The 24,772-nt window shown below is 38.1% G+C and overlaps 3 protein-coding genes across 4 annotated transcripts in view; 2 read left to right on the top strand and 1 right to left on the bottom strand.

Moving 5' to 3' along the window:
- Window positions 1–2,399, top strand: part of LOC143275316 (MAM and LDL-receptor class A domain-containing protein 1-like) — a 47,591-nt gene extending 45,192 nt beyond the window's left edge. The window contains exon 20 of the mRNA XM_076579361.1: window positions 1–2,399. This exon is cut by the window's left edge and continues 982 nt beyond it. The gene's annotated coding sequence lies outside the window, so the exon portion shown is untranslated.
- A 3,431-nt stretch (window positions 2,400–5,830) lies between these two features.
- Window positions 5,831–14,553, bottom strand: LOC143275159 (uncharacterized). Of its 2 annotated transcripts, none has more exons than XM_076579175.1 (6): window positions 14,372–14,551; window positions 12,343–12,526; window positions 12,043–12,069; window positions 11,373–11,658; window positions 9,892–9,966; window positions 5,831–8,854 (listed from the first exon to the last, which is right to left on the bottom strand). In XM_076579175.1, the coding sequence occupies exons 2-6, from the start codon at window positions 12,469–12,471 to the stop codon at window positions 8,841–8,843; spliced, it is 531 nt and encodes a 176-aa protein (XP_076435290.1). In that variant the 5' UTR covers window positions 12,472–12,526; window positions 14,372–14,551; the 3' UTR covers window positions 5,831–8,840. The 2 variants fall into 2 exon arrangements, with proteins under 2 accessions (XP_076435290.1, XP_076435354.1); XM_076579239.1 differs by lacking the exon at window positions 5,831–8,854 and adding an exon at window positions 8,980–9,004 and having other exon boundaries at window positions 14,372–14,553.
- Window positions 14,554–15,642: 1,089 nt separating this feature from the next.
- LOC143302293 (transducin beta-like protein 3) overlaps window positions 15,643–24,772 on the top strand; it is a 20,030-nt gene continuing 10,900 nt past the window's right edge. The window contains exons 1-9 of the mRNA XM_076616934.1: window positions 15,643–15,719; window positions 18,425–18,476; window positions 19,729–19,824; window positions 20,459–20,503; window positions 21,167–21,244; window positions 21,641–21,789; window positions 22,835–23,005; window positions 23,735–23,810; window positions 24,494–24,581. Coding sequence (XP_076473049.1) covers window positions 15,700–15,719; window positions 18,425–18,476; window positions 19,729–19,824; window positions 20,459–20,503; window positions 21,167–21,244; window positions 21,641–21,789; window positions 22,835–23,005; window positions 23,735–23,810; window positions 24,494–24,581 — 775 coding nt within the window. The 5' untranslated portion in view covers window positions 15,643–15,699. The remainder of the gene's footprint in view (window positions 15,720–18,424; window positions 18,477–19,728; window positions 19,825–20,458; window positions 20,504–21,166; window positions 21,245–21,640; window positions 21,790–22,834; window positions 23,006–23,734; window positions 23,811–24,493; window positions 24,582–24,772) is intronic.

Below are 24,772 nucleotides of genomic sequence, written 5' to 3'. Positions count from 1 at the left end.
TGACTAACTCGATCCTACATAATCATTCTGGATCTTTTTAGTGGCCAATCAACATTGCAGCGAACCTGACAACTGATGGCGTGGTTCTTTTGTGCCCAGTAAGCACGACTGAGGTAGGGCTGAGCATTCCATGTCCTTTTTCATTATTTATTCCCCCCCTCCTCACCCCCCACCCCCCTTCATAACACACTCCTAATCACTTTTGACGCTGTGAAGTGTCCGTTCCAAGGTGTCGAACGTCCTTTTCACCAAAGGACGTAGGAACTGATTTGAAAGCATTGTTGGATCTCGTCCTTTTCACGAAAGGACGTAGGAACTGATTTGAAAGCATTGTTGGATCTCTACATGATTTGAACTGTCAGCCTTGAACGGCTCAGCCTGATGACTGAAGCAGATCATGGCAGCGATTATGTCAGTGGGTGGGGCCGGTATACCTATATGATCTGTTCGGCATGGCTGTATTATCATTATGGTCGGTTTGCTGCTGGCGTCCATACGAACATGTTTATTTATGTCACTGTGTTTTCGAATAACAGACACGCGGAGAGAATGGAGCAAAAAGAGAGATAGAGGATGGCGATGAGAGAGAGAGAGAGAGAGAGAGAGAGAGAGAGAGAGAGAGAGAGAGAATGAATGAGTGAGTGAGTAGGTGAGTGAGCCAGTAAGTATGTGAATGTGATGAGAGCAGTCCAAGTACATATGATTGTTGATTGTTCTATTGGAAAGGTAAACGTAAATCTCCGTTTGATGATAGGCGAATAATTCTTGTTGATTCACAGTTGGCCTTTCATTGGTCTCAGTCGTCTGCAGTTCACTTTTAAGTCAAAGAGTGTATGTATGGTTTTACGAGAATAGATCATTCAAGATATCCCATGTTCACCAATCCTGATTCCTTCCTCACATACCGATAAATAATGTCAAAAATTGTTGTTAAGTCACACACTGGTAATTATAATCAGAGCTGACTGCTTTGAATACGCAAGTGCGCGTCCACACACACACACACACATACACACACACACACACACACACACAGATAACAATACATCTGACAAGATAAGCAGCCGCACAGAATGTCAGGTATGAGTTCTACACTGTGTGAGGGACAAAATGGTATTTATGAGTCAGACACTGTTTGAGGAACAGAGATAATTATGGGTCTGACACTGTGTGGGGTACACAGAGATAATTATGGGTCTGACACTGTGTGGGGTACACAGAGATAATTATGGGTCTGACACTGTGTGGGGTACACAGAGATAATTATGGGTCTTTAGGATACACAGCAAAAAGTATGGGTCTGACACTGTATGAGGCACAGAGATAATCATGGGTCTGACACTGTATGAGGCACAGAGATAATCATGGGTCTGACACTGTATGAGGCACAGAGATAATCATGGGTCTGACACTGTATGAGGCACAGAGATAATCATGGGTCTGTTGGGGTACACAGAGATAATTATGGGTCTGACACTGTATGAGGCACAGATATAATTATGGGTCTGATACTGTATGAGGCACAGATATAATTATGGGTCAGACACTGTATCAGGCACAGAGATAATTATGGGTCAGACACTGTATCAGGCACAGAGATAATTATGGGTCAGACACTGTGAAACACATATAATTACAGGTCTGACGCTGCACACTGCATGTACACAGGGAGATAACTATGATTCTTACACTGTGTGACAACAGAGAAACAAGTTAGGGTCGCTAGAGCATGACTGACTTGAGGAAACCGCACCATAGTTTTGTCATATGCTGAACATACGTATAAGCTATTTCATTATTTGGAACAGAAAGATTCATCAATGCCTATGCATTTACACTAATTCTGTGTAAATCTATATTTGTGCTTGTTTCATTATTGTTTTGTCGGCTCTCTGTTTACAGATACAGAGAATACAGAATATGTTTTATGAAGTGTTGCTGACAAAATGCTTAACATATGTGCATACTTTATTATTGTTCACATTAATTTGCCTACATATTTCAATGTATGTTGTTATATTGTGTTTCAAATAATTTACCAACAGTTTTTGTCCTCACTTTGCCTTCCAAAATCAAAGCTGATCGGGCACACATGCACATGCACACAAAACACACACACAATTCTTTTTTGTACACATTCACACTGCACATTCTGACACAGATCATATGCACATGTAAAACATAAACATTTACAGTGTGTGTTTTGTTTTGTTTGCTTTTAAAAAAATTTTTTAATCAAGCTCTATTTTACACACTTATAATCTTGTCCTCGTCGAATATTTATCAGACATCGCACAACAATTGTTTACTACTGCATATACATTTTGTTAATTATATACTGCTTTTTTGCCAGTAAAACGAGGTTGTTTAATCAATAAAAAATAGGGCAGAAAAATTTATATATATATCAGTTATATAAAAAAAGATATATATATATCCCTTGTACATACTTTCTGAGTACCTTCTACAAAATATCTATGCCCATTCATAGTGCTAAGATCTTTTTTTTTAATTCATGGCCACAGTTTTAATCAAACATCCATTCTGATGACTGGATACAACAGATAAATATTGATTCTACCATCATGGTCATTACTGTCACATCATCAACATCATTGTTGCTGTTGTTATAGCTGATGCTGCTGTTTGTTTTTTTTTTGTTCTCATTCATTATTTTGTTGGTGCTGTGGCACTGCTGTTTCTTTTACTATCTCTCTTCCTGGGAATGTGGGGGATACGGGGGAAGGGGGAGGGGCGCAGAGAGAGAGCATACACTCTGTGTGTGATAAGGCATAGGTAGAGGATGGGGGGGGGGGGGGAGGGGTAGGAGGGTGAGCAGTGAATGAGAAAGAAAGAGTATATAGATGGGATACCTGGTTTAGCCATGACTGCTCATATGATATATTCAAGTCTTCATCATCTAAATTCACACTTCACGAATGCACAAATGACAGTGTGCTGGTCTTATTTCACACATATTATCATGATACAATATGTAAACAGAACAAGTCTGTTTTCTACTCCTCCTACTTTCTCCTTATATTCATTACTTTCCTTTTCCTCTTTCTTCTTCTCCTTGTCTTTCCTTCCGCCTTTTTCTGTTTTCCCAGGACATAGTGAGTGTTTAGACCTAATGGGAATAATTCATAATTACATGCCACAATTGACAATGATCATCTCAAATACAGATCTAGTAACTGAATGTTTAAAAAAAATGTGAACAACAGTTCAAACTGACATAAGATTAGAATTAACTCTTTCATCCCTGCAGCACGGTTTTCCGGTTTACAGGAATTTTACCCTTCATTCCTGGAGGCTGGAAAACCGTGCAGCAGAGAATTCCCCCTTTCCTTCCTGACGCCCGGAAAATCGGTTCTGGCGGTAAGCGCTTTGAACTTCCTGCGATCATCAGCGCGCGTCTTCTATCCTTGACTGGGTCACTTGCGGGGCTGTGTTTATGAGTGGAATGGATGCCAGACACCCCCCTCTCCCTCCCTAGGCCTGTGGGAAAGTGGGCGCCGCTACATTCTTGCCGATGTGCTGTGTAGACACACGGACACAGAAAAATAGAATGTGTAGAAAGTTCGGATTCTGACCAGTTTTTACAACGCTCTAACAGATAATGATTTCGATCTGTTTCAAATGACTGACGAGGAGAGAGTGCAATTAGCTGTTGCTACAGAAGCACAGATAGCGGGTGATGAAAAGTTAAAAAAGTAACAAGTGTGAAAATAGTGGTGTATACTTGTGCAGTAACTGGCATGACTGCTTCAAGGTATATCACACATGCGTCACCTTTGTGTGGCATATTACCTGACGATTGTGACACGGACATGCGTATTTAGAGACAATATCGTTTCTGAATAGTTTTTGTTCAAGAACTGTGTAGATAATGATCTGATTCTGGCTCAGTGACTGCTAGTGTAGTGAAAGGCATATATTCTCTTTGAGACAAAGTTCAAATCATTCATGTGATGAGGACAATAGTAGTGACAATTGTGACAGTTTTTCATGGATATGACTAGCAGTGTGGCACTGAGATACATATGAGGTGCTACTCGGTGAGTACCTGCATGATGTGCATACTCTGCAAGCAAAACACTGTCCTGCATGTGGTACGTACTTGTATGCATTGTAGTTGACTCCAAAGTCACCTGTTTTACACCTGAGTGTCACCAGATATGTCACCCTATAGTGTCAACAGGCTCACAGACAACTTCTCACATCAATTATGTACACAAAAGTATACGACAATCTTATTGTACTGTAATGAGCTGCGTTGCCGTAAGCCTCCGAAATAAGTACCCTGCTTCATACTTTCTTTCTCTTCTCTAAATCCAGGAATGAAGGGAATATGCATATGGTAGGAATCTCAGAACAAGGGGGAGTAATAGTTCAAAGAAAAATAGGAACGAAAGAGTTAATGCAAGGAGCTGCTTTTACATTTATTTTTCATGTTTCAAAAAAGTAAAAAAGGAAATGGCCAAGAAAAGAACACAAAAAAGAAAGAAATATCTATCTGTCTGCCTGTCTGTCTGTCTGTCTGTCTCTCTCTCTCTCTCTCTCTCTCTATATATATATATATATATATCAGACTAACTTTTATGACTTGCCATAAAAACCCAAACCAAGAATCATTAAAATGCAAATGTTCTGAAAATGAGTTTGTAAACATTATTCAAATACCATGAACAACTGAATATCCAGCTCTTTTATCTTGATGTTAGCTGGAAGTCAAAGGGAAACAAATGTATTTGTTCGGCACTCTAAATCTGTTGAAACTTCACACACAGATACAAAATGTGCAACTGGTGCACACATTTCCTGACACTGACATTCATGGTCAAGACTTAAATATATTGATCAGTCTTTTCTACATTTTTTTCATTTCATAACCTTCTTACAAGGCTAAACACACTCAGTGACATCAGCAACAAGTCAAACTCAAGTTCACCTATAATATCGTCTTCAATAAAGATCAAGACGTAACATCAGCAAGACAATATGTGATGTTGCATGAGCTTGAGAAACCACTATTGCTAACATGATCTTGGTCAACTTGTCAATTCATATCAAAGATATATTTTTTACAGGGAATCTGCACACAAACTTTCTCAGCAACGTACGATTTTGCACCAGTTATTGCTCTGACACTTGTTTTTACAACATACAGCAGTATCATGCATATTACATGCTTGTCTAAGGCAGATGCTCCTTACTGATCATTTGGAAACATCTGGAAACCTGTCAAATCATCATCCAGTCCTACCATACCATGAATCATTCTCTCCTGACCATTTGATTCTTCCACAAATGATTTCTGTCATTTATGAAAGGAAATGGTCTGTGTATTTGAAAATAAAAATGGAAAAGAAATATGAGAATTTATCGTGATGTACAGTTGTGTGATGACCGAGTTTCATACAGGCTGTTGATTCCTTTTAGGCCTTGAGTAATGGAGCAAATAAACGATTATGCTAGACAAGAAAGTACATGGTAAAGTCACCCATGCTTTGTAAAACAAAAACAAAAAAAGACAAACAAAAAACAACAACAAACAAAAAGAAAAAACAACAACATCAAGGTGGCTGAATAGAAATCTAAAGCTAGTTCCACTTTGTTGGACGGAAAATCCGGAATCTGTTCTTTCCTATGTATGTCTGAACAACGCAGAGGCAGATTGCATGCTGATATGAAGTGTGCGTCTGTGTACTGCATGTGTGAGAGTGAGAAAGAGTGACTGTGAGGGGGGTGGGGGAGGAGGAAGAAAACTGGCATTTCAGACACAGAAAGAGCAGCAAGCCAAACTCAACACACCATGAGAAACAAATATTTTGGAAGCAGTATAATAATTCAAGAAAGTGAATAATAGTTTAGATTTGAAAGAAACAAATAAAAACAGTGATTAACAGGATCATACACAATATTCAGATAAGCCAGGTTTGCAGTTCATTTAATCACTAACAATAAAACAATTAATAAACCATCCAACTGTATTATCATTACAAGCTGTAACTTGTAATAAAAAAATAAAAAAACTTAACTGAAGCAGCAAACATAATAAAGCTGAGCCGTCAAAATCAACTCACACAAACCACAATTTTCAACACCTGTTCTACTCAGTTTCCAGGAGTCTGCTCTCGATATAGAAAAGTATATTATTTTGAGCACAAGTCATAAGTTCACCGATATGAAAATACGCCTTCATCACTCTGCCACCAAAGCACTCAATTCAATACCAAAAGCGATAACTATTAATCTTACTTATCAATAAGCCAACTTCTTTACTGCCCCACCAAAATAACACCCAATTCTATTTTGGTTTGTAGAGAATTATCTTATAATCGCAGAACATCATTTCTGTGTTTATATCTGATCAGCTGTATCCAGTAGCAACAGTGTACATTGCAATCATGATAACTTATGAAGTCAAACGAATGGAAAACAGATCACCAGTAAACAAAGCCATGGGAGAACAAACTAACAATTCCCTCAAAGGTCCAGAAACAGAGAAAACAATGGCTGAGCATGCATTAAGGATCAAAACAAAACAATCAAACAGGTACTAATGGCCACAGAGAGCATGTACAGCTGACAGTTAAAGCAGAGCATCTTCAGCTACCAACCACCTTTCTTACTTTCTTAGCAATTACCAATGGCTGTGTGGTGTGTGTGTGTGTGTGTGTGTGTGTGTGTGTGTGTGTGTGTGTGTTGGAGCTCATGTACATCTATGTGTATTTAACTGTGCTTTCATATCTGTGAAACTGCATGTTTGTTGCATATCTGTTATGCATGTGTGGGTGTATGTGTGAATGTGTGTCTTCATGTTTTACATTTATTTGCTTATTTATCATCATTGTTGCCTTGTTTATTTATTTTTTATTATTATTATTATTACTACTACCTTTTTTATATTATAATTATCATTTATTTATTTATTTATTTACTTATTTATGTACGCTTATAGTTGACTTCATCAAGTTTTTACGCCTTATACATATTATTAGTAGTGGTAGTAGTTTTTTTTATGTATTTATCTATTATTTATTCACCTGTTTGTTTTTTGTTGTTGTTTTTTCTCAAGACCTGACTAAGCGCGTTGGGTTACGCTGCTGGTCAGGCATCTGCTTGGCAGATGTGGTGTAGCGTATATGGATTTGTCCGAACGCAGTGACGCCTCCTTGAGCTACTGATACTGATACTGAAAAAAAACCAGCTTTACTGTGACAGAGACTAGTATGCTGTCTTGATCAATGTCTTGGGTTTCCATTTGTCCCAAACCCTGTCTCATGAACTATACTTTTTATAAATACTAAGACAGTATAAGTCAATAATGATGACATGATTTATCATTGCTTTAAGTTCAGTGATTGCTGAATACTTCACATCATAAATAAGTAGCTCCCATTCCTGTCAGGGGCAAAAGGAGATGGGTAGGAACCCACTCTTTGCGCTGCAATACCCTTTCCATAAAATTTTCACATGTGAATGTGACAAAACACATACTTCTACTACCGTTTTTCCCCAGTCAAGGTAACTAAATGCTGCAGCAACTTCATGACTTGAATTACAGATAATTAAGTTATGTGAAGCTGACAAATGATCCAGACAGAATCTGACACAAAATTCAGGTAAGAAATAAAAAAAAGAATTTTTAAAAGAAGCACCACCATTTTCAACAAACAAAAGGTTATGCATTCTTTGAAACATTATTTTTAAAACAAAGTAACAAAAGAAAATCATTAAACAGATAAATAAAGAATCTGCAAAACATATACACCATCTTCCCAGCAAAATAGAACTTAAAAAAGTACAAAAAGAGAAGAATAGGATGGGAGTACGTTTCTAAAAGAAGCATTTCTGACATCAAACACTCCTCACTGAAGTATATCGTTACTGGAGGTTAGAAGGCAGATGGGAAGTCTGACTTAGCAATATCAGAAAACAGCAGATCTGATGTGCAACAGCAATCTGAATGACTCTGAAGAAAAAGTTTTTTTCTCCAAAGGAGAATTTCCACATCTGACAATTTCACAAAGACTGTATATCATAAATATTCAAACTTTGGCAAAGAAAGGTGTACATCACACATCAAAAATGGGACATACACACACGTGCAGCATGCATGTAGACACGCTACATAAATCATGCAAACACACACAAACACACACACACAAAGAAAAAAACAACAACGACAAAACTTCTCAAAAATCTTAAGAACAAAACTTGTCAATGATTTATCATACAAAACTAACCAAAGAATCACATAACTTGAAAGGTACACAACCAATACACTACATCGAAATTGGCTGGAACTGATTGCATCACCCACAAAACCAATCATTGAACAACTATCTAAACAACATGTTTGCCTGGTGGCTAGAAGAACAGACCCGTCTCTGAGGAACAGCAGAAGAAACAATTTGAATGAACAGTGTTTTTCATCACAGCTGAAATCACTATATGAGTATAGTTCTGCAAGTATATTACAAAGAGGAAAAAGCAAAAAGGTCAATCATAATCACCTCTTCCATTTAAAACAAACAAAAAGTGGTTTCATATTGAAACATTCCAATGCGTATATGCAGAATTTTATCAATTCACATATTCAAGAGAACTTATTAAGCCATTTTCTTGAATATGCTTTAAAAAAAATCATATGGATACACAAGAGAAGAGTGCTATATTGGTAACATTGGTAACAATCAAATGGTAAAATCACCAACAAGTCCGTTGTACAGAGCTGTATGTCTGTATGGCAGCAGGCTTGCAACTGGGAACATGTCACGATGAAGTCTGCAGGAACTGGATGCCATTTGGAATACAATCCTCTGAAGGCACTAATGAGGATAATCTGTAACATCAATCAACACACAATCATCTGAAGGTACTAATGCGGATAATCTGTAACATCAATCAACACACAAACATCTGAAAGTACTAATGATAATCCTCTGTAACATCAATCAACACACAATCATCTGAAGGCACTAATGAGGATAATCTGTAACATCAATCAACACACAATCATCTGAAAGTACTAATGATAATCCTCTGTAACATCAATCAACACACAATCATCTGAAAGTACTAATGATAATCTGTAATATAAATCATCACACAAACTTCTGAAAGCACTAATGAGGATAACTGGTAACATTAATAAACACAAAATCACACATACACGTATCACCTTTATCAAGATCATCAAAATGTACATAAAAGCAAAAAGATAAATAGACTATGCAAACACATTAGCAAACACAACCAGACAAGTATACACATGCAAAAAAAAAAAAAGTTCATAACCGTTTGATTCTTTTTAAGAATAATATTGCGTATTTCCCTAAAAATTAGCAGACTCAAAAAACAATGAGTAAATAACACATGCTGAAATAAGCACATTACAAAATGGTATGTTAAAATTATCCGAGTGACAGATAAATGTAACAAAGCTGTAGAAAATACTGTAGTAACAAAATATACATAATGGCATAATCAAACCAGATGAAAAGTTCTTAAAGTACAGCTAGACTGATGTGCAATTAATTTTGATTTTGTTGTTGCTTTTTTTACCTTTTTTTTCTTTTTTTCCCTGTTTTTTCCTTGTGCTTGGTTGGTTCCAAAAATTTTTAGGTGATAATTTCACATCTTTTCACATAATAGGATAACAATCTGAATGACTCCAAATTAGGAAGCAGAACACTTCTTTTTGAACAAGAACACTTGGGGAATACTGAACAGTCACAAAGTTTTTATTTGAAAGTTAAATTTCTATGAAAAAAAAATCATTCATAAAAATATACTATGAAATAAAAGAAACCAGCAAAACAATCAAATACAAAAACAGAACAAAGCAAAACAAAAACTACAGACTGAAAGGTCACTCACAACCAGGCTGCGTGAACCCCCCAGGGCCAGGGGGAGGGGCAGGATAGCCTCCTGGAGGGGCTGGGGGCGGAGGGCCTGCAACACACACACACATACACATATACAAAATGTAAAGGAGCAGACGCCTGTCCTTCCCATGAAACCAACGTGCTGGTCAGGCCTTGAGCAATGAACAGACAGAGTTGAGTATATTTGCAAATATTGGTGAAAAAATCAACAAAAAGCAAAAACAACAACAAAATGCGTGCTCATGCATGTATGTGCACGTATGCATGTGGGTGTGCACTGTGTGTCTGTGCATGCGTATATGCACAAGTTTGTGTGTGTAAGTTTCAGATTAATGTATAAATATCTCTTTCACACATTTCTGTTTTTTCTACCTGACAAGACAAACAGCTAACCCTAACTCAAATGAGACACACATCTTGTAGACCAGAACCAAAGGACCATTTCCGAATGGAAGGGATAAAACTTCATGATTCAGTCTCTGGTTGTGTAACATCTTCCATTAGGTGAATACCATTCTTTTAATTAATCACATATACAGTTATAAATGAGATTTTCTGCCTTTCTCTTTATGTGATACACATTGCTTTGTTCTGTGAGAATACTGTATCATGAAGAACACAAGACAGCCTCCTCATCCCCTATCAGTTCACACTCATTTTTCCAAATTTTATTCAGAAACCTGAAACTGGTTACTAGCTCTGTTCCAGGCAGACAAAGTTTTCTGTTTTAATCAAGCTCTCCCAAACTTTGCCTATTCCTGCATTGATTAGTTTTGTTGTTGTTGTTTTTTGTGGGGGGTTTTCTAGTTAATTCTACTATCAACTTCACTCACTCCTGCATAAATTTGTTGTTGGTTTTTTTTGGGTTTTTTTTTTTGTCGTTAGTTGTTTTGTTTTTTTACCTCTGTCTTTGGCTTCCTTTGTGATCAACACAAAAGGCATGACATTCAAAGACAGATGGTGTGTGTGCTTTCATTGTTGTGGCTGCTCTCCAAATAAATGTTTTTTGCCTGTACCGACATTGCTACAGTACTTATACCTAAGCTTCCCTTCCTTTCGAAACACATGTTATATCAACAGAAATCTCAGTAAATTAATATAATAGAAGAAAGGAAAAGAAAAGAAAGGTTTACTGTCACTGCTTCACTGGTTGCTCTTCAGAACAAAGAATAATTATTTGTTCAGAGAATTTTCACAAGATTTCTTTTTGGGGGTGGGTGTGGAGGGGTGGGGGGGGTGTTTAATGAATCAGACAGACCTGTCAAAACATCCCCAATCATTTTCAAGGTGTCAAAGCATGTGGACTGTTCCGTATATCCTACCCTACATCTGTGGCATATTTTTTTTTAACAAATAATGATAAGAAAAAGGAGAAATAAAGAAGAGGGAGCAGATGGCCTAGCTTCACAAAAACCCAGCACGTGGATAAGATTGCCACATCATCATTTCCAAAGAGCCCTGTGGAAATCTCACCTTGGCCAGGGTACCCTCCATGATACGGCTGCTGTCCAGGAGCACCGTAAGGGGCAGCCTGAGGTGGGGGGTAGGCGGCCTGGGGAGGGGGAGGGGCATGGCCTGCAGGGTACGCCCCTGGGGCACCATAGGCTCCGGGAGGGGCACCATAGGCTCCAGGAGGCGCTCCATAGGCTCCTGCAGGGGGACCATAGGCTCCTCCGTGAGGCATGCCATGAGGCATGTGACCATGTTTGCCTCCGTGCTTCCCTCCGTGTTTTAAATAGTATGGCATGCCTCCCCATGGCTGTTACAGATGCATTTTAAACACTGATTATTTCTATAACTGATGGAAATTGATCAAATTGATTTGACTATGCTAATTTCGAAAAAGGAAAAAAAAAACACAAAGAAAAAAGGAGAGAAAAAAATTTACATAGGGAGACAGAATGTCAGTGTGTGTGTGTGCGAGTGTATGTGCGCACGCTAGGCGCAAAGTAGTGACACAGAAATTTCTTTTCTGTGCACCTGTATACAAGCATCTTTCCTCCTTGTCTGCTTTTTAATGTAGTGTTTCTGGACTGATTGTATGGGAATGAACAAGTGCATTACATGAATTGTCCTATGAAGAGTTCTTTGCTGCAGATGTTTTTGTTCAAGTATTCTACAAAATAATTTGATATTCACTTACCGGAACAGTGCCTGGAGGGATCTTACCCTGAAAAAGAAAAGAAAAAAAGCATGTATTATTATCAAATTGTAAATTGCCCCATGAAAACAAGTTTACTGGACATCAAATTTCTTCTTTTTGATATTTACATAGTTCCTGAAATGCACATTTCTGTCAAGCAAAATGATTTAATAAAATATTTTGACAATTTCCAATCATTTGAAGGAAAGAAAAGAAAAAAAAACAAGAACAAACACAGACACACATAAAAACACAAGCTCAGAACACAGCCTGAGCCATCTACATGAAATGCTTTGATACCTTTTTCATCTTTTTCTTCCATTTTTTGCGCATCTTCTTTTCGTGCTTTGGTAGATGTTTCCAGTCATCATCTGAAGAGTCAGAGCTGCTTGAAGATGAGCTGTGTTTTCCATGCTTATGTTTCCCCATACTGACTCAGTGACTGCTCACACTTTGAAATCAACCAGTTGGAATGATGATGAATCTGTAAACAAAGACAAAACAATGTAGTCTGGCACTCAAGCTACCGAAAAGAATCATATAATAATAATAATACAAGCATGCAGCAATAGCATGGGACCCCTACCACCAAGGCGATGCTGACAAGATCAAAAGAATACAACACTGAGCAGCACGTTTCATCTAGGGAGACTACAGAAATAAAGAACCCCGCTGTGTCTCATGCTGAAAGATCCACAGCTTCTAAGCCTGCAAGAGAGACAAGAAGACCTCCGTCTCTCTTTCTTAAAACAAGTGGTTGTGGGGTCTGTGCTGACTTTACCACCTGGCCAATTCACAAAAGAACCGGCAATAAACAGATGCCACTTCCAGCCTAGGCGCTTTGCTGACTTTGTCTCCAACATCACCAGAGGTCAGCCAGGAAGAACAACAGAACATTAGAGGTTCCAGAAACAAGAACTGAACAATTTAATAACACTTTCTTTGTATGAACAGATGTGGACAGGAACAATCTGAATGACGACCAGCTGCTGGCAAGGGCACATGTGAGCTGTGTAGAAGCTCCACAGCCAACACCCCCCCACCTACCCCCCCACCCATTGATACGACTAGGCTCCTACAATGTACCCCATCAAAGTCAAAAAGACACAAAATACAAATGGTTCTGTCAAAATCTTATATTTATCTCAGTCATCTTTCTGCATACATACACACACACTCTCTCTCTCTCTGTTTCACTTTTGTTTATTTATGGGTTTCATTTTTTGTAGCAAATTAATGAGAAAGCAATAGGGAAACTAGTGATAACATGAGGCATGGGTGTGGTGGGGAAGGAGGTGGACAGACATTAAACAAAAGGACACACACACACACTTGAAAGTATGGTGCTTGAGGCCTCAGTGTGAGGCCTGTTCATCATCAAGGCTTGTTACCTTACTCTGGCTAGGTCTGGTTGTTCTACCTAATCATGGCAAAGTGGGTTGTACACTGTTCCAAAGTTGCCCAATGGGCACTGAGTCTGGACTTAGAGCAGTTCACCATTGGTGCTGTGACCACCTGATCTGGGAAGTTATTCCAGGAGTTGATGACTAGTTCTGTGAAGTGGCTGCTTCTGATGTGCAAAGTTCTTTATCCCTTGAAAAGTTTTAGATTGTTACCCCTTGTATCTCTTACCATCAACTAACTGGAACTTGGGATTCTCCACTTTGTAGTTGCCATGGATGACAACTAGCTTATTCAAGTCTTTCAAGTCACTAAGGGCATATGGGGATGTGGAGAACAGCTGGATGTTCACATGTATATATATGTATACTGAGAGACAGACAGACAGAGACTGAGAGAGAGAGAGACAGACAGACAGAGAGAGAGATTAGTTGCTTGGTTACTTTCATATCTTGAGAGCCTACTGGGCCACAACTGATAAAAATGAAACACACGCACGCACGCACACACACACACACACTGTATCTTTATCAACTGATAATGTAACAGTTCACATGACCTGGACTGATGGAAACTCCCATCTCTTAACACAGACACCAACAGTAACCCTGGTGTCTATGCTTTGAGAGAAGGCCTGACATCAGGTCGACTGACCTGTCGATGTCCCATTACCTTTTAATTTGTCTGTGTAACTTTGTATACAACATGTCAAATTAGAAGCAGCGCTGCCGTAAACATAAGCTGATCAGCATGAAAATCAGATCGCTCACTGATTAAAACTAGTGATGCGAGATACGTCAGTATCACGACATTATTTTCGGTGAGGTACAAATAATCGGCAATACTTATACAGACATTTATTCACAAAATTAACATAATTATATGCTCAGCATCAATATTTTCAAAATAGAACCCCATCAAAACGTACAATTACTAATCAGAAAGGTGTTGAGCTTCCACTCAAGGGGTCCGTCCCAGTCGAAGGAGATGTAGGCCTACCGGAAGTTTCAGGAATGTTTGGAAAGAAAAGACAACGCTTTCGTGGATCCCAGTGACACGTTTCCGTTCAAACACGAATGAAACGTGCTCTCTCTCTCTCTCTCTTGAAACAAAGCAGTGATACAAATTGTTTTTTAATGGTGCCAGGTGACCCGGTGCATGTTCTAACAAACACGTTCACAAACTGGCTGACACACCGCCTGGCCGCATAATTCACGCACACACGTACCTCACAGTTTGAACGCAATTGAAAAAAAATGAAAAAAAGATGAGAACACTTGCGCCACCGTACTATGCTGTGCGCCTGCCACTTTGTACAACATTCGCCACGCACACACAAAATTAATACGGGCGAGCGCGCGCGCGCGCGCACACACACACACACACACACACACACACACACACACTAACAAATGTTATTCTCTACTCAGTGGAGAAAACGTGCTGGAATCATGTCAATAAACTAAAACAGGAGGCTGACCCTAACAGAGAAAATGCTACAAAACTGATCGCATGTTTTCTTTAAAAATGAAAGGACATCACAGTAGCAGTGGATCACCAGTCTGGTATACAGACTACGACTAGATACCATAAAAACAAAATATACTTCAAATGTGATTTGCATTTATGGCCGCAATAAAATTACTCCCGTGCATATCATCCATAATGTGAACAGTTAAAACCATATTTACCTATTCCATTTATAAAATCTGCAGTTCCATCTGCTTCCATAAGAAATGTCTTATATGATAATCAACAAGTGTTTGAAATAGTTCAGAGTTTTGGAGCCCAGTTAATTGATTCTGTGTTGTAATTCTACTGGTTGGCTAGTTATTTTGTTTTATCTATATCCTTCTGTTTTTTCTTTTTCTTACTTTTTTTTATTTTTTTAATGCTAATTGAGGAGAGAGGAACTGGGAAAGATGTGATATAGTTTAAGGCATGGGTGGGGTGGGGGAGATGATAGAGATTTTCGTCTAATATCACAAATGTGGATAGACGTTAAGCAAAAGAACGAACGAACTAACATTGTAACAGTAATGATTATTATAACAACAATATAGAATCAGAGCCTTCAGTCTCTACGAGCAAAACATAACGTACATTTGCAAAGGAATGAGGGGGGGAAGAGGGAAGGGGAGATTGCTTTGTAGTGTGTTGTAGTATCGTTGTAATAAAAAGACGAGTTATATACCGGAAGTGGAAAAGACACTGTACACACGTGTTGTGACAGTTTATGTGGGCAGTGTGTGCAGAATGGCTCCTTTGAAAAAGAAGTAAGTACATTTTTATTGAATAACATCAAATACGTGTGACTGATGTAAGAAAAGTCTGCTATTCAGAAGTGTGATTTTTGGCAAAAGGACAGATTGTTCAGTGAGAAAGAATGTTGTTTTTTTCTGTATGTTCTGCTCGTGACATTTTTGGAAGCTCCTGACACACGAAAGATTTTAAATTCTTAGGTTGAAACTTTGATCTATTATCTTGCTGTGCTGACAGGCATTTTGGTAATAGTTTTGCCAAAACGTTTTCTTTAATTTTGCGACTAACAGCACACTATCACCATCGTGTGTCCGCCTTCAGGTTCCATGGACAGTTCCATCTTCAATGGTTCTTGATGGCAGTTGTTCCACACTGTAATGAGGGTCTCAATTACTTATACGTATAGGCACTGGCATAAAAGCCAAACATATGTATATCACAATGTACACCACAGTATGTGTATGAGTCACTGTGTGTGTTTCTCTGTGTGTGTGTGTGTGTGTGTTTTCAAAGAATTTAACTTCTGGATATATATATATATATATATATATATATATATATATATATATATATATATATATATTATAAATATGATGTAGTAAAAAATATTAAAATTGTTTGAATCTCAACATGTGGGAGTACATTGATGTGTCTATGTTTAATAAAACTATTATTTTTAGTATAACTTACTAAGATATAACTAAGTAACTTCAGTAAGTCTATCTCTGAGCTTTGTTAGTAATAGTACTGTTACTGTGATAGTACAAAACTACAAACTTGTACTTCTTGCAATAGATTTCTGAATTACTGGCCTGTAGTGACTTTTTACATTATTTCTTTCTTATCTCACCCTGGCTTATAAATTGATATGATAATGTGCATTTGTTTATAATCATCCTTTATCTCTGAAAGCTCAGGACAGTTTTCATAAGAGAAAATGTTATAAATTACATGAACCACTCATCTGACTCAAGGCCTCTCTCTCTTTGTCTGTCTGTCTGTCTGTCTGTCTGTCTGTCTGTCTCTCTCTCTCTCTCTCTCTCTCTCTCTCTCTCTCTCTCTCTCTCTCTCCCTCTCTGTCCCTCCCTCCCTCCCCATTCTCATTTTCACTGAGTCTAAAGATACATGGTTAGCTCATTGTCCAGGAAAGCTGAAGCCAACTGGACGCCGTATTGTTACTCATATCTGGCCGTCATTCCGTTGAGATGTCATCTGCTAACTGGTTGTACTTTCTGAATTGGAACTGTGTATCTTCAATGAAATCGTGTTATGCTTGCCCCCACGACATACCAAATGTTGTGTCTTGAGTGATATCTTCCAATAGTTTATTTACTAAAGTTGTAACAGGGAAACAGTGCAGTGACACGTACACAGGAATGTCAGCTGAATTAATGCTGTGAGCAAGTGAAAGGTTGCCGTGAAGCAGTCATTGTAACCAGCTGAGCACTCAGCTACATTACGTGAAGTTACCGCTTTGTGCTATCCTGACACGAGTAGTAAAATGGCTGATCGAACACTTCTGCTGGCTTCAGTTAGCAAACGGGCTCAAAGAACCTTTAACTAGAAGGCATGCGCTATCCACCTATTTTTAGATAGTTATTAATTGTCTCATTCCTCATACATGTATGCAGAGTGAGTTAGCAGGCATAGGGCAGTGTTGGACTTCTTGGAGAAGTGGGAAACTAAGAGTGTTTATCATTATGACAGGTTCAGTAAGCCTAAGATGAGTTTTATTGAAGATGAAGAGCAAAAGGCAGAGACACAGTCGCATGAACAGATAAGATCATGATGTGGTAAGTTAGTCAAGACCTAAGGAGCAGCAAAGAGGAAAGAGCATTGATTCACCATAGATTCTTGTATTGACAAGAGGAATATTCTAAGTTAACAGAGAAAGAGCGGAGAGTTCTTGAAGAAATGAGAGCAATGGTGTCAGAAGGATAGACAGGTCAAGTGGAGTGGAAAGCAGAAACACACAACTTTGTATAAAAAGTTTCGCTTCTAAAGTTCAGTGGGAAGCCAGTGCAGAAATACACAAATTTGTATTTCAACTAATTTTACCAAGTTTCACTTCTAGTTCTATGGGGAGCCAGTAGTATGGAAGAGATACGAAATGTGATCAGTATGTGGGACTCTGAGTCAGATGGACAGCATTGTTTTGAAGTTTTTGAATTCACTGAAGAAGATCATGGGGATAATCTATGAAAAGAGAATTATAGCAGTCAGTTAATGACAGCACAAAAGTGGAAATAGAAGTTTTTGTAGAACATTCCAGTAGAATGGTACTGATGAACAGAGTTGAATCTATCGAAGTCCACAGTTAACTGTATATCAGGTTAACTACCTGAGTGAGCATACACAGGTTTAAGTCAAGAAATGAGAATGACTCCAGTTTTCCTTGTTGATTTAGAATACAAAACTGAACTGTGGCATTACCAACCACAAGAGAGGGAATGCGGCAGATGTGGACATTCTTGAAGAGGAAATAATTAGACTTTTTTCATAGCTTCAGTTTTGTCATCATATTTGGCATCACCAACCACAAGAGAGTCATTGAAAGAGGCAGATGTGGACATTTTTAAAGAGAAGATAATCGTAGCTTTAGTTTTGTCATCATTTAGCTTGAACTTGTTGAATGTCATCCAGAATTTAACATAAAAAATGCAGTCTTCCTGTTTACCACTCAGTAACTGAATTTGACCTGTGTCGAATTTTTGTGCAGCTTGGCAGTTATTCAGAAATTTGAGGCCTTCTACACTGGAGGAAACATCCAGGTAAGTCATCATCTGAAACACAAACAGAATAGTTTGGCTCGTTTCTTAGATGAATCTTGAGAGTAAATATAGCTTTTTAGGTTTTTGATTGATTGATATGGATACTTTTATAGCACCTGTCCTCGGTCGGAGACCAAACTCTAAGCGCTTTACAAACACGGGGTCATTTGCACAACACACTGCCTGCCTGGGTAGAGCCAACTAACGGCTGCCACTGGGCGCTCATCATTTGTTTCCTGTGTCATTCAATCACATTTCAGGCACGCACACATACATGCTCAGACAGACATATGACATTTTAACATGTTAATAGTTTATCAATGATTTTTTTTTTAAGCCAGTTGATTAACATAAATAAACCTGTGTTAAACTTTTGTGCCTCCCCCTCCTCCTGTGCCCTACCTCTGCAAAACCTCTGCCTCCTCTATCCCTACACTACCCTTCCTTATTCACTGATTCAGCCCCTGTCCTTATTTTAATTTTTATCTTTATTTTATTTCATTTTTTAATGCAAACGAAGTCAATGTCACATGTAATCAATCAGTCTCAGTTGTCTGTATCAGTGTATCATTTTATGTCTGTCTCTGTTCTTGTGTGTTCATCATGGTAAACTTTAACGTTGGTATATATGTCATGGCCCAGCTGGTCCGATTGTTGTCTATACTTTGGTCAGGTTTTGCTTGCTTCCCCTTTTTTTCTTTTTTTCTTTTTTTTAAGCAGATGTGGTATGTTATGTGTTGATAGCTTTGCATGCTATTTTACTTTTTCTTGAAACTGAAACATTGACAGTAACATTTTGCCAGCAGAACCACAATTGAATTAAGCATTCTGTCATCCTGTCACCATCATGCAGTTCAGTCAGAACTTCATCTGACTCTAGTGCCAGTTCTTTTTTGTCTGTCACTTGAGTCAGTCTGGACACATTCTGCACAAAGATTGATATGTTCTGTTATATTGAGAAGTTTTAGGAACGTGGCACATGATTAGTTCACAATTGCTTATTTGATATTTGATCAGATATTCATATTGAAAGTGTTCAGATGCCCCTTGGACGATGGAGTTTATATTTAAATTTTGTTACATTGGTCTTAATTCTAACTCTGGAAAAACAGTATTGTATACCTATACATCACTCTTTTGGTGTAATTTTATACAGACAAATTTCTTTGTCTGACAGATGCAGACAGACATTGAGAGAGGGGTAGATCACTAGATGTTTTCTCTTTTTCACTAGTTTATTATTTAATTACAGATCAGCAAGGATGGACAGTTCATGTTTTGTGGCTGTTCACAACAAGTCAAGGTCTTGGAACTGGAAACAGCCAAGACAACATGCACCATTGGTCAGGTAAACACTGTTTCTCTTCTTATTTTGACCGTATTTATTCATTGTTTGTTATCCTTTTTTTTCATAGTTTATTTTGTATTTCTATTGTTATTTTATCTGCTAATTGCTTTTTTATATATTTATTTCTATAGATTCATTTATTGATTGATTGATTTATTTGTTCATTTATTCATTTCATTTGTTATTTTTATAATTTTTATATTTATCTTGATATATAAGTTTATATTTTATTTTATTTTATTTTCCCTCAATGCTTGACTAAAGGCGTTGGGTTACGTTGTTGGTCAAGCATTTTGATCTGCTTGGCAGATGTGGTGTAGCATATGGATTTGTCCAAACGCACTGATGCCTTCTTGAGTAACACTGAACTGATTATTATCAATGTGATCAGCTCCCTTTGTTAACGTGACTGAGATTAGTGAAAAACACCACATTTTGTTTCTTCCTTGTATTTCATCTTCTTTATCATGAGATAAGGTGTAACATTATTTCTGTTATGTTTATTGGCAGTTTGCCTTTGAGTTTGATCATCAAAATGCATTGACTGGAAGTGGAACATAAAACCACTGACTTTGAGGGCTAAACCAAAGGCCATACTTTGAACTAAAGTATTGTGTTCTGTTTCTTCTTCCAGGAAGATGAAGAGCTGACTTCATTCTGTGTTAGTCCTGATGACCAGGTGAGTTCGGTGAAAAACAAAAAGAAATCCATCAGCTGCTATGACTTGGAGATTATTCTTGACCTCCAGTCTGAATAGAGTATTGCCAGAGAGGGAAGGGAAATTCTGAAATGCATTGCTCGCTGATTCTAGGGTGATGTGCTGACAATCTGTTGTGCCATATAGTAGCAAGATGCAAGTCAGAAGAAACTACAGTTACTCCTATTTTCTTTATTATACCTTTCTTTCATTTACAGTGTGAATATATGTCATTGATTAGAGTTTCTTTCCATTTCTTTATTTTTAAACTTAAAGAGCTCTACAAATGAGTTTTAATTTTCACTTTCTCAGCCAAGACTTCTTTGTTCTGTACATATATCAGACTCAAATTCAAAAGGCATATCACCACATTCGTTTTCACTTCAGGTATTTGTACTCCGATGTTTATCCCACACTTCTATTTTGTTCTGTTTTGTGTGGTTCTAGTTTTAATACTTATAATTCATGTAGAAGAAGTAACTTCACAGAATATGTGAGTATCTGTTATGAAGTGGATAGCTGCTGCTGCTTTTTTTTGCTTTTTTTTTTTTTTTTTTTTTTGAGGGGTGGGGGGGTGCAGGGGTGTGAAATATCAAAAAAGATTTTTTGTACCGCATCAGTGCATGGCCTCTTCTTTGTCCACAGTTTCTGGTGCTTGCGACTCAGAATTTACTGTTGAGAAAGTGGAAATGGAAAAATAAAGAACTGGTTCACACATGGAAGGTGAGTTCTATGCTTTTCCAAAGTTCTAGACATTATTGTGTTCTTGAATGATTTAAGTGTTTTGTATACAGTCAAATGTCAGTGTAATCAGTGTTAAATTGCAGAATAATTGGGAAAAATGTTATGCATATTTCTCAGAGCAGGCAGTCACAGTTCCTTTGAAACAAGACACTACCACACTACACTTCTGTTATCTATCTACATCATTGTTTACTTTGCTCTTTTTTCTTTTCTTTTTTTAGTTTTTGTTTTTCAAATATATTTGAATGTGTCAGTGTGTTGATAAGGTTCAGAAATGCTTGGAAGCTATATCAGGTAACTGTATTACTGAGCAGTATTCTTGTGTTTCATTGGTGGTTGTCATGTTGACAAAGGAAAGAATGTCATGGATTGCAGGCTCTCCACGCTACCCCAGTCATGTCCATGGGGTTCGACCCCACCTCCACCCTCCTGGCCACGGGGGGAAGCGACTGCCTCATCAAAGTGTGGGACTGTATTCAGCAGTACTGCACACACCACCTGCGAGGCCACACCGGTGTGGTCAGGTGAGCACCTGATTTTTCTTCTTAATCGTCTAAAAAGTTCTGTCCAACAGTCTCAAGACCATAGGGGCACCACTGATGACCTTGCAGCCGACAGGTGCAATAGCCGAGTGGTTAAAGCGTTGGACTGTCAATCTGAGGGTCCCGGGTTCGAATCACGGTGACGGCGGCTGGTGGGTGAAGGGTGGAGATTTTTATGATCTCCCAGGTCAACATATGTGCAGACCTGCTAGTGCCTGAACCCCCTTCGTGTGTATACGCAAGCAGAAGATCAAATACGCACGTTAAAGATCCTGTGATCCTTGTCAGTGTTCGGTGGGTTATGGAAACTCCGAAAATGGAGTATGGCTGTCTACATGGCGGGGTAAAAACGGTCATACACGTAAAAGCCCACTCGTGTGCATACGAGTGAACGTGGGAGTTGCAGCCCACGAACGCAGAAGAAGAAAAAGACCTTGCAGCCAGTTCTCAGTTTCTCCATGTACCTTGTCTCTCTCAGTCTCAGGCCTGTCCTTTCTTGGATATTGTCCTCACATCTCTTTTTTTTTTCTACCTCTCTTTCCTTCTCCTTCCTTGCACTGTGCCTTACAAGACTGTCTTGGCAAGTCCTGTTGAGATGTGTCCATATCTCTTCAGTTTGTGTTTCTTCATAGTGAAGAAACACAGTTGTTACCACTACTAGTTTATACTGCTGCTTGCCTCAGAATGTCTTTGAAGTTTTGTTTTCAGAGAAAAAGTCAAAATTTAGAGAGTATACTCAGTGCTTGTATTGTCAGTGTTATGTGGTAAACCTTGATGAAAAAACTTTGCTTGTTCAGACTTCTCATAGGAAAATTATTGGTAAATACAAACTTTCCCAAAGACTGAAGTGTAATCCTTACAAATGATATCCATGTTCTTGTTTTCTTCCTTTGCTTGTGTTTGTGTGTGTGTGTGTGTGTGACCTAGAGCCTAGACCAGTCATATGAGTTGAATCACTTTTGAATTTTTGCATGATCTAGCATTTGGAATGATACAAGTCTGTCTTTTCCTTTCTTTTTTTTCCCAGATTAGTACGCTTTCATCCTGACATAGAGCGATTGCAGCTGGTATCAGCAGCAGATGATGACACAGTACGAGTGTGGGATCTCAAAACCAGCACCTGTTTGGTGGTCAGCAGAGACCATTACTCTCTGGTCAAGGACTTATTCTTCACCAATAATGGACAGACTATGTACAGGTAAAATAGTTTCTCTGTGTTTGTTGTTTTTTTGTTGTTGTTCAACTTGTTGTGTATGTGTTGGGTTTTTTTGGGTTTTTTGGTGGGTTTTTTTTTTGGGGGGGGGTTGTTTGTTTGTTTTTCATATTCTGTCAGAATCTCATTTATGTATATTGTCTTATTAAGGCATAAATGACCCACACCGTTACTGACACATTTGATGGGGTATTGATCAGTCTTACCAACACTAGCATAGGATGGATTTTCTTTTCTTTTTTTTTTTCTTCAGCAAATGTGACTTTCTGATTTTCTTTGTACAGTATATCTCCACATACCAGTTGTTTTGAGTTTACTTTCAGGAATTCAGTTCAGAAACTAGCAGGCAGCTTCTGTTCTCTAAAATGTTCTACTCCGTGAACTAAAAACAATGCATTTGTGGATTCCAAATGACAAATAACTAAACAGGAGTTTTTGCACATTACAGTTGTAACGATGTGTCCATGATCAGTGTGTGAATAAATGCAGTGGGTGGTGCATAAGTGTCTGTGTGGTTTCATGTTTCTGTTCATTATGTCTGTGAGGTAATCAGGAAACTGCATGCGCTGAAGCGGTATGAACTGAAAATAATACATTATGTAAATTTCCAGTTTATGTAACTGAGTTTTAATGAAGACGTGTTGCATTTAGGATGCAACGAAGGAAATGTAGGTGATTGATTTGCTTGTGATAGTGACTATGATTTGTGTACAGCTGTGGGGGAGACAAAGTGGTCTGTGTGTGGGACATGAACAAGCTGAAAGTGATCAGAACTCTGCCAGTGTTTGAGGTATGTCATCTGGTTACTAGCTTACATTTGATTGCTCATATCATTGAGTACAGTTATAACTGTACTAGTACTAATGATCTGTCATTAGTTAATTAAGACATTTACTCTGTGCCTGTTGAGTGTATGCAGTATTTAACGTAATGAGTCAAGGGAAAAGCAAAGTTGGAAGACATATCTGCTTAAGTATCTTTTGTATGAAAAAAGAACAGAGTTGTTTCTGTCACTACTCTTCCTGCTGTAAATTTGTTTTTTCTGTCATTGTTGAAGACTGAAAAAAACTGCAATGTTATTGTGTATTGGAAGGAAACAAAACTTATGGTAGTGTGTGACAATCACTGGAAGCCAGAAGTTAGAGAAATTTGTGGAAGTAACTGACTGCTACAGTGCTATGTGATCTTTCCAGACAATATCAATAAAAACTTTGAGGTTTCTGTTATAATTTATTAGAGAATGGGCCAAACTGGTTATGCAGAACTTTTTCTGATTTAGTTTTGTTTTGGTTGTTCTTTTTTATGTGGAGAAAGGCAGAAATAATGCTCAGTCCCTAAAGGTGAGCAGAAGATTGAAATACAAGCATAACCAGCTTGCAGAATGTGTTTGTCAGTGCTTACTACATATATGTTATGACGTGTGTGTGTGTGTGTGTGTGTGTGTGTGTGATATGTCTGGTTGGCTCTGTGCAGAGTTCAGAGGGTGTCATGGTGTTGGAGAATCTGCCTGTCCTGGAAGATGGTGATGCCAGGGACTACTTTGTGTGTGTCGGATCTGATGGTAAGATTCTTTTAAACAAACTGTGCTTGGCAGAGCCTGTTTAAAACGTCATTGAAGAATGATGACTTTATGTATTGCAAAGTGTGTTTATAATCAAGTTTTATTGTGAGTCCCAATCTTTGTTGATAAGATAATTATATCATTGAATCTAAATTCTTTAAAATTTTGTGAAAAGTTATGTGTGTTAACTC

Source organism: Babylonia areolata, chromosome 1, assembly GCF_041734735.1.
Source record: "Babylonia areolata isolate BAREFJ2019XMU chromosome 1, ASM4173473v1, whole genome shotgun sequence".
Classification (NCBI taxonomy): Eukaryota; Metazoa; Mollusca; class Gastropoda; order Neogastropoda; family Buccinidae; genus Babylonia; species Babylonia areolata.
This window is presented reverse-complemented; position numbering and strand designations above follow the sequence as displayed.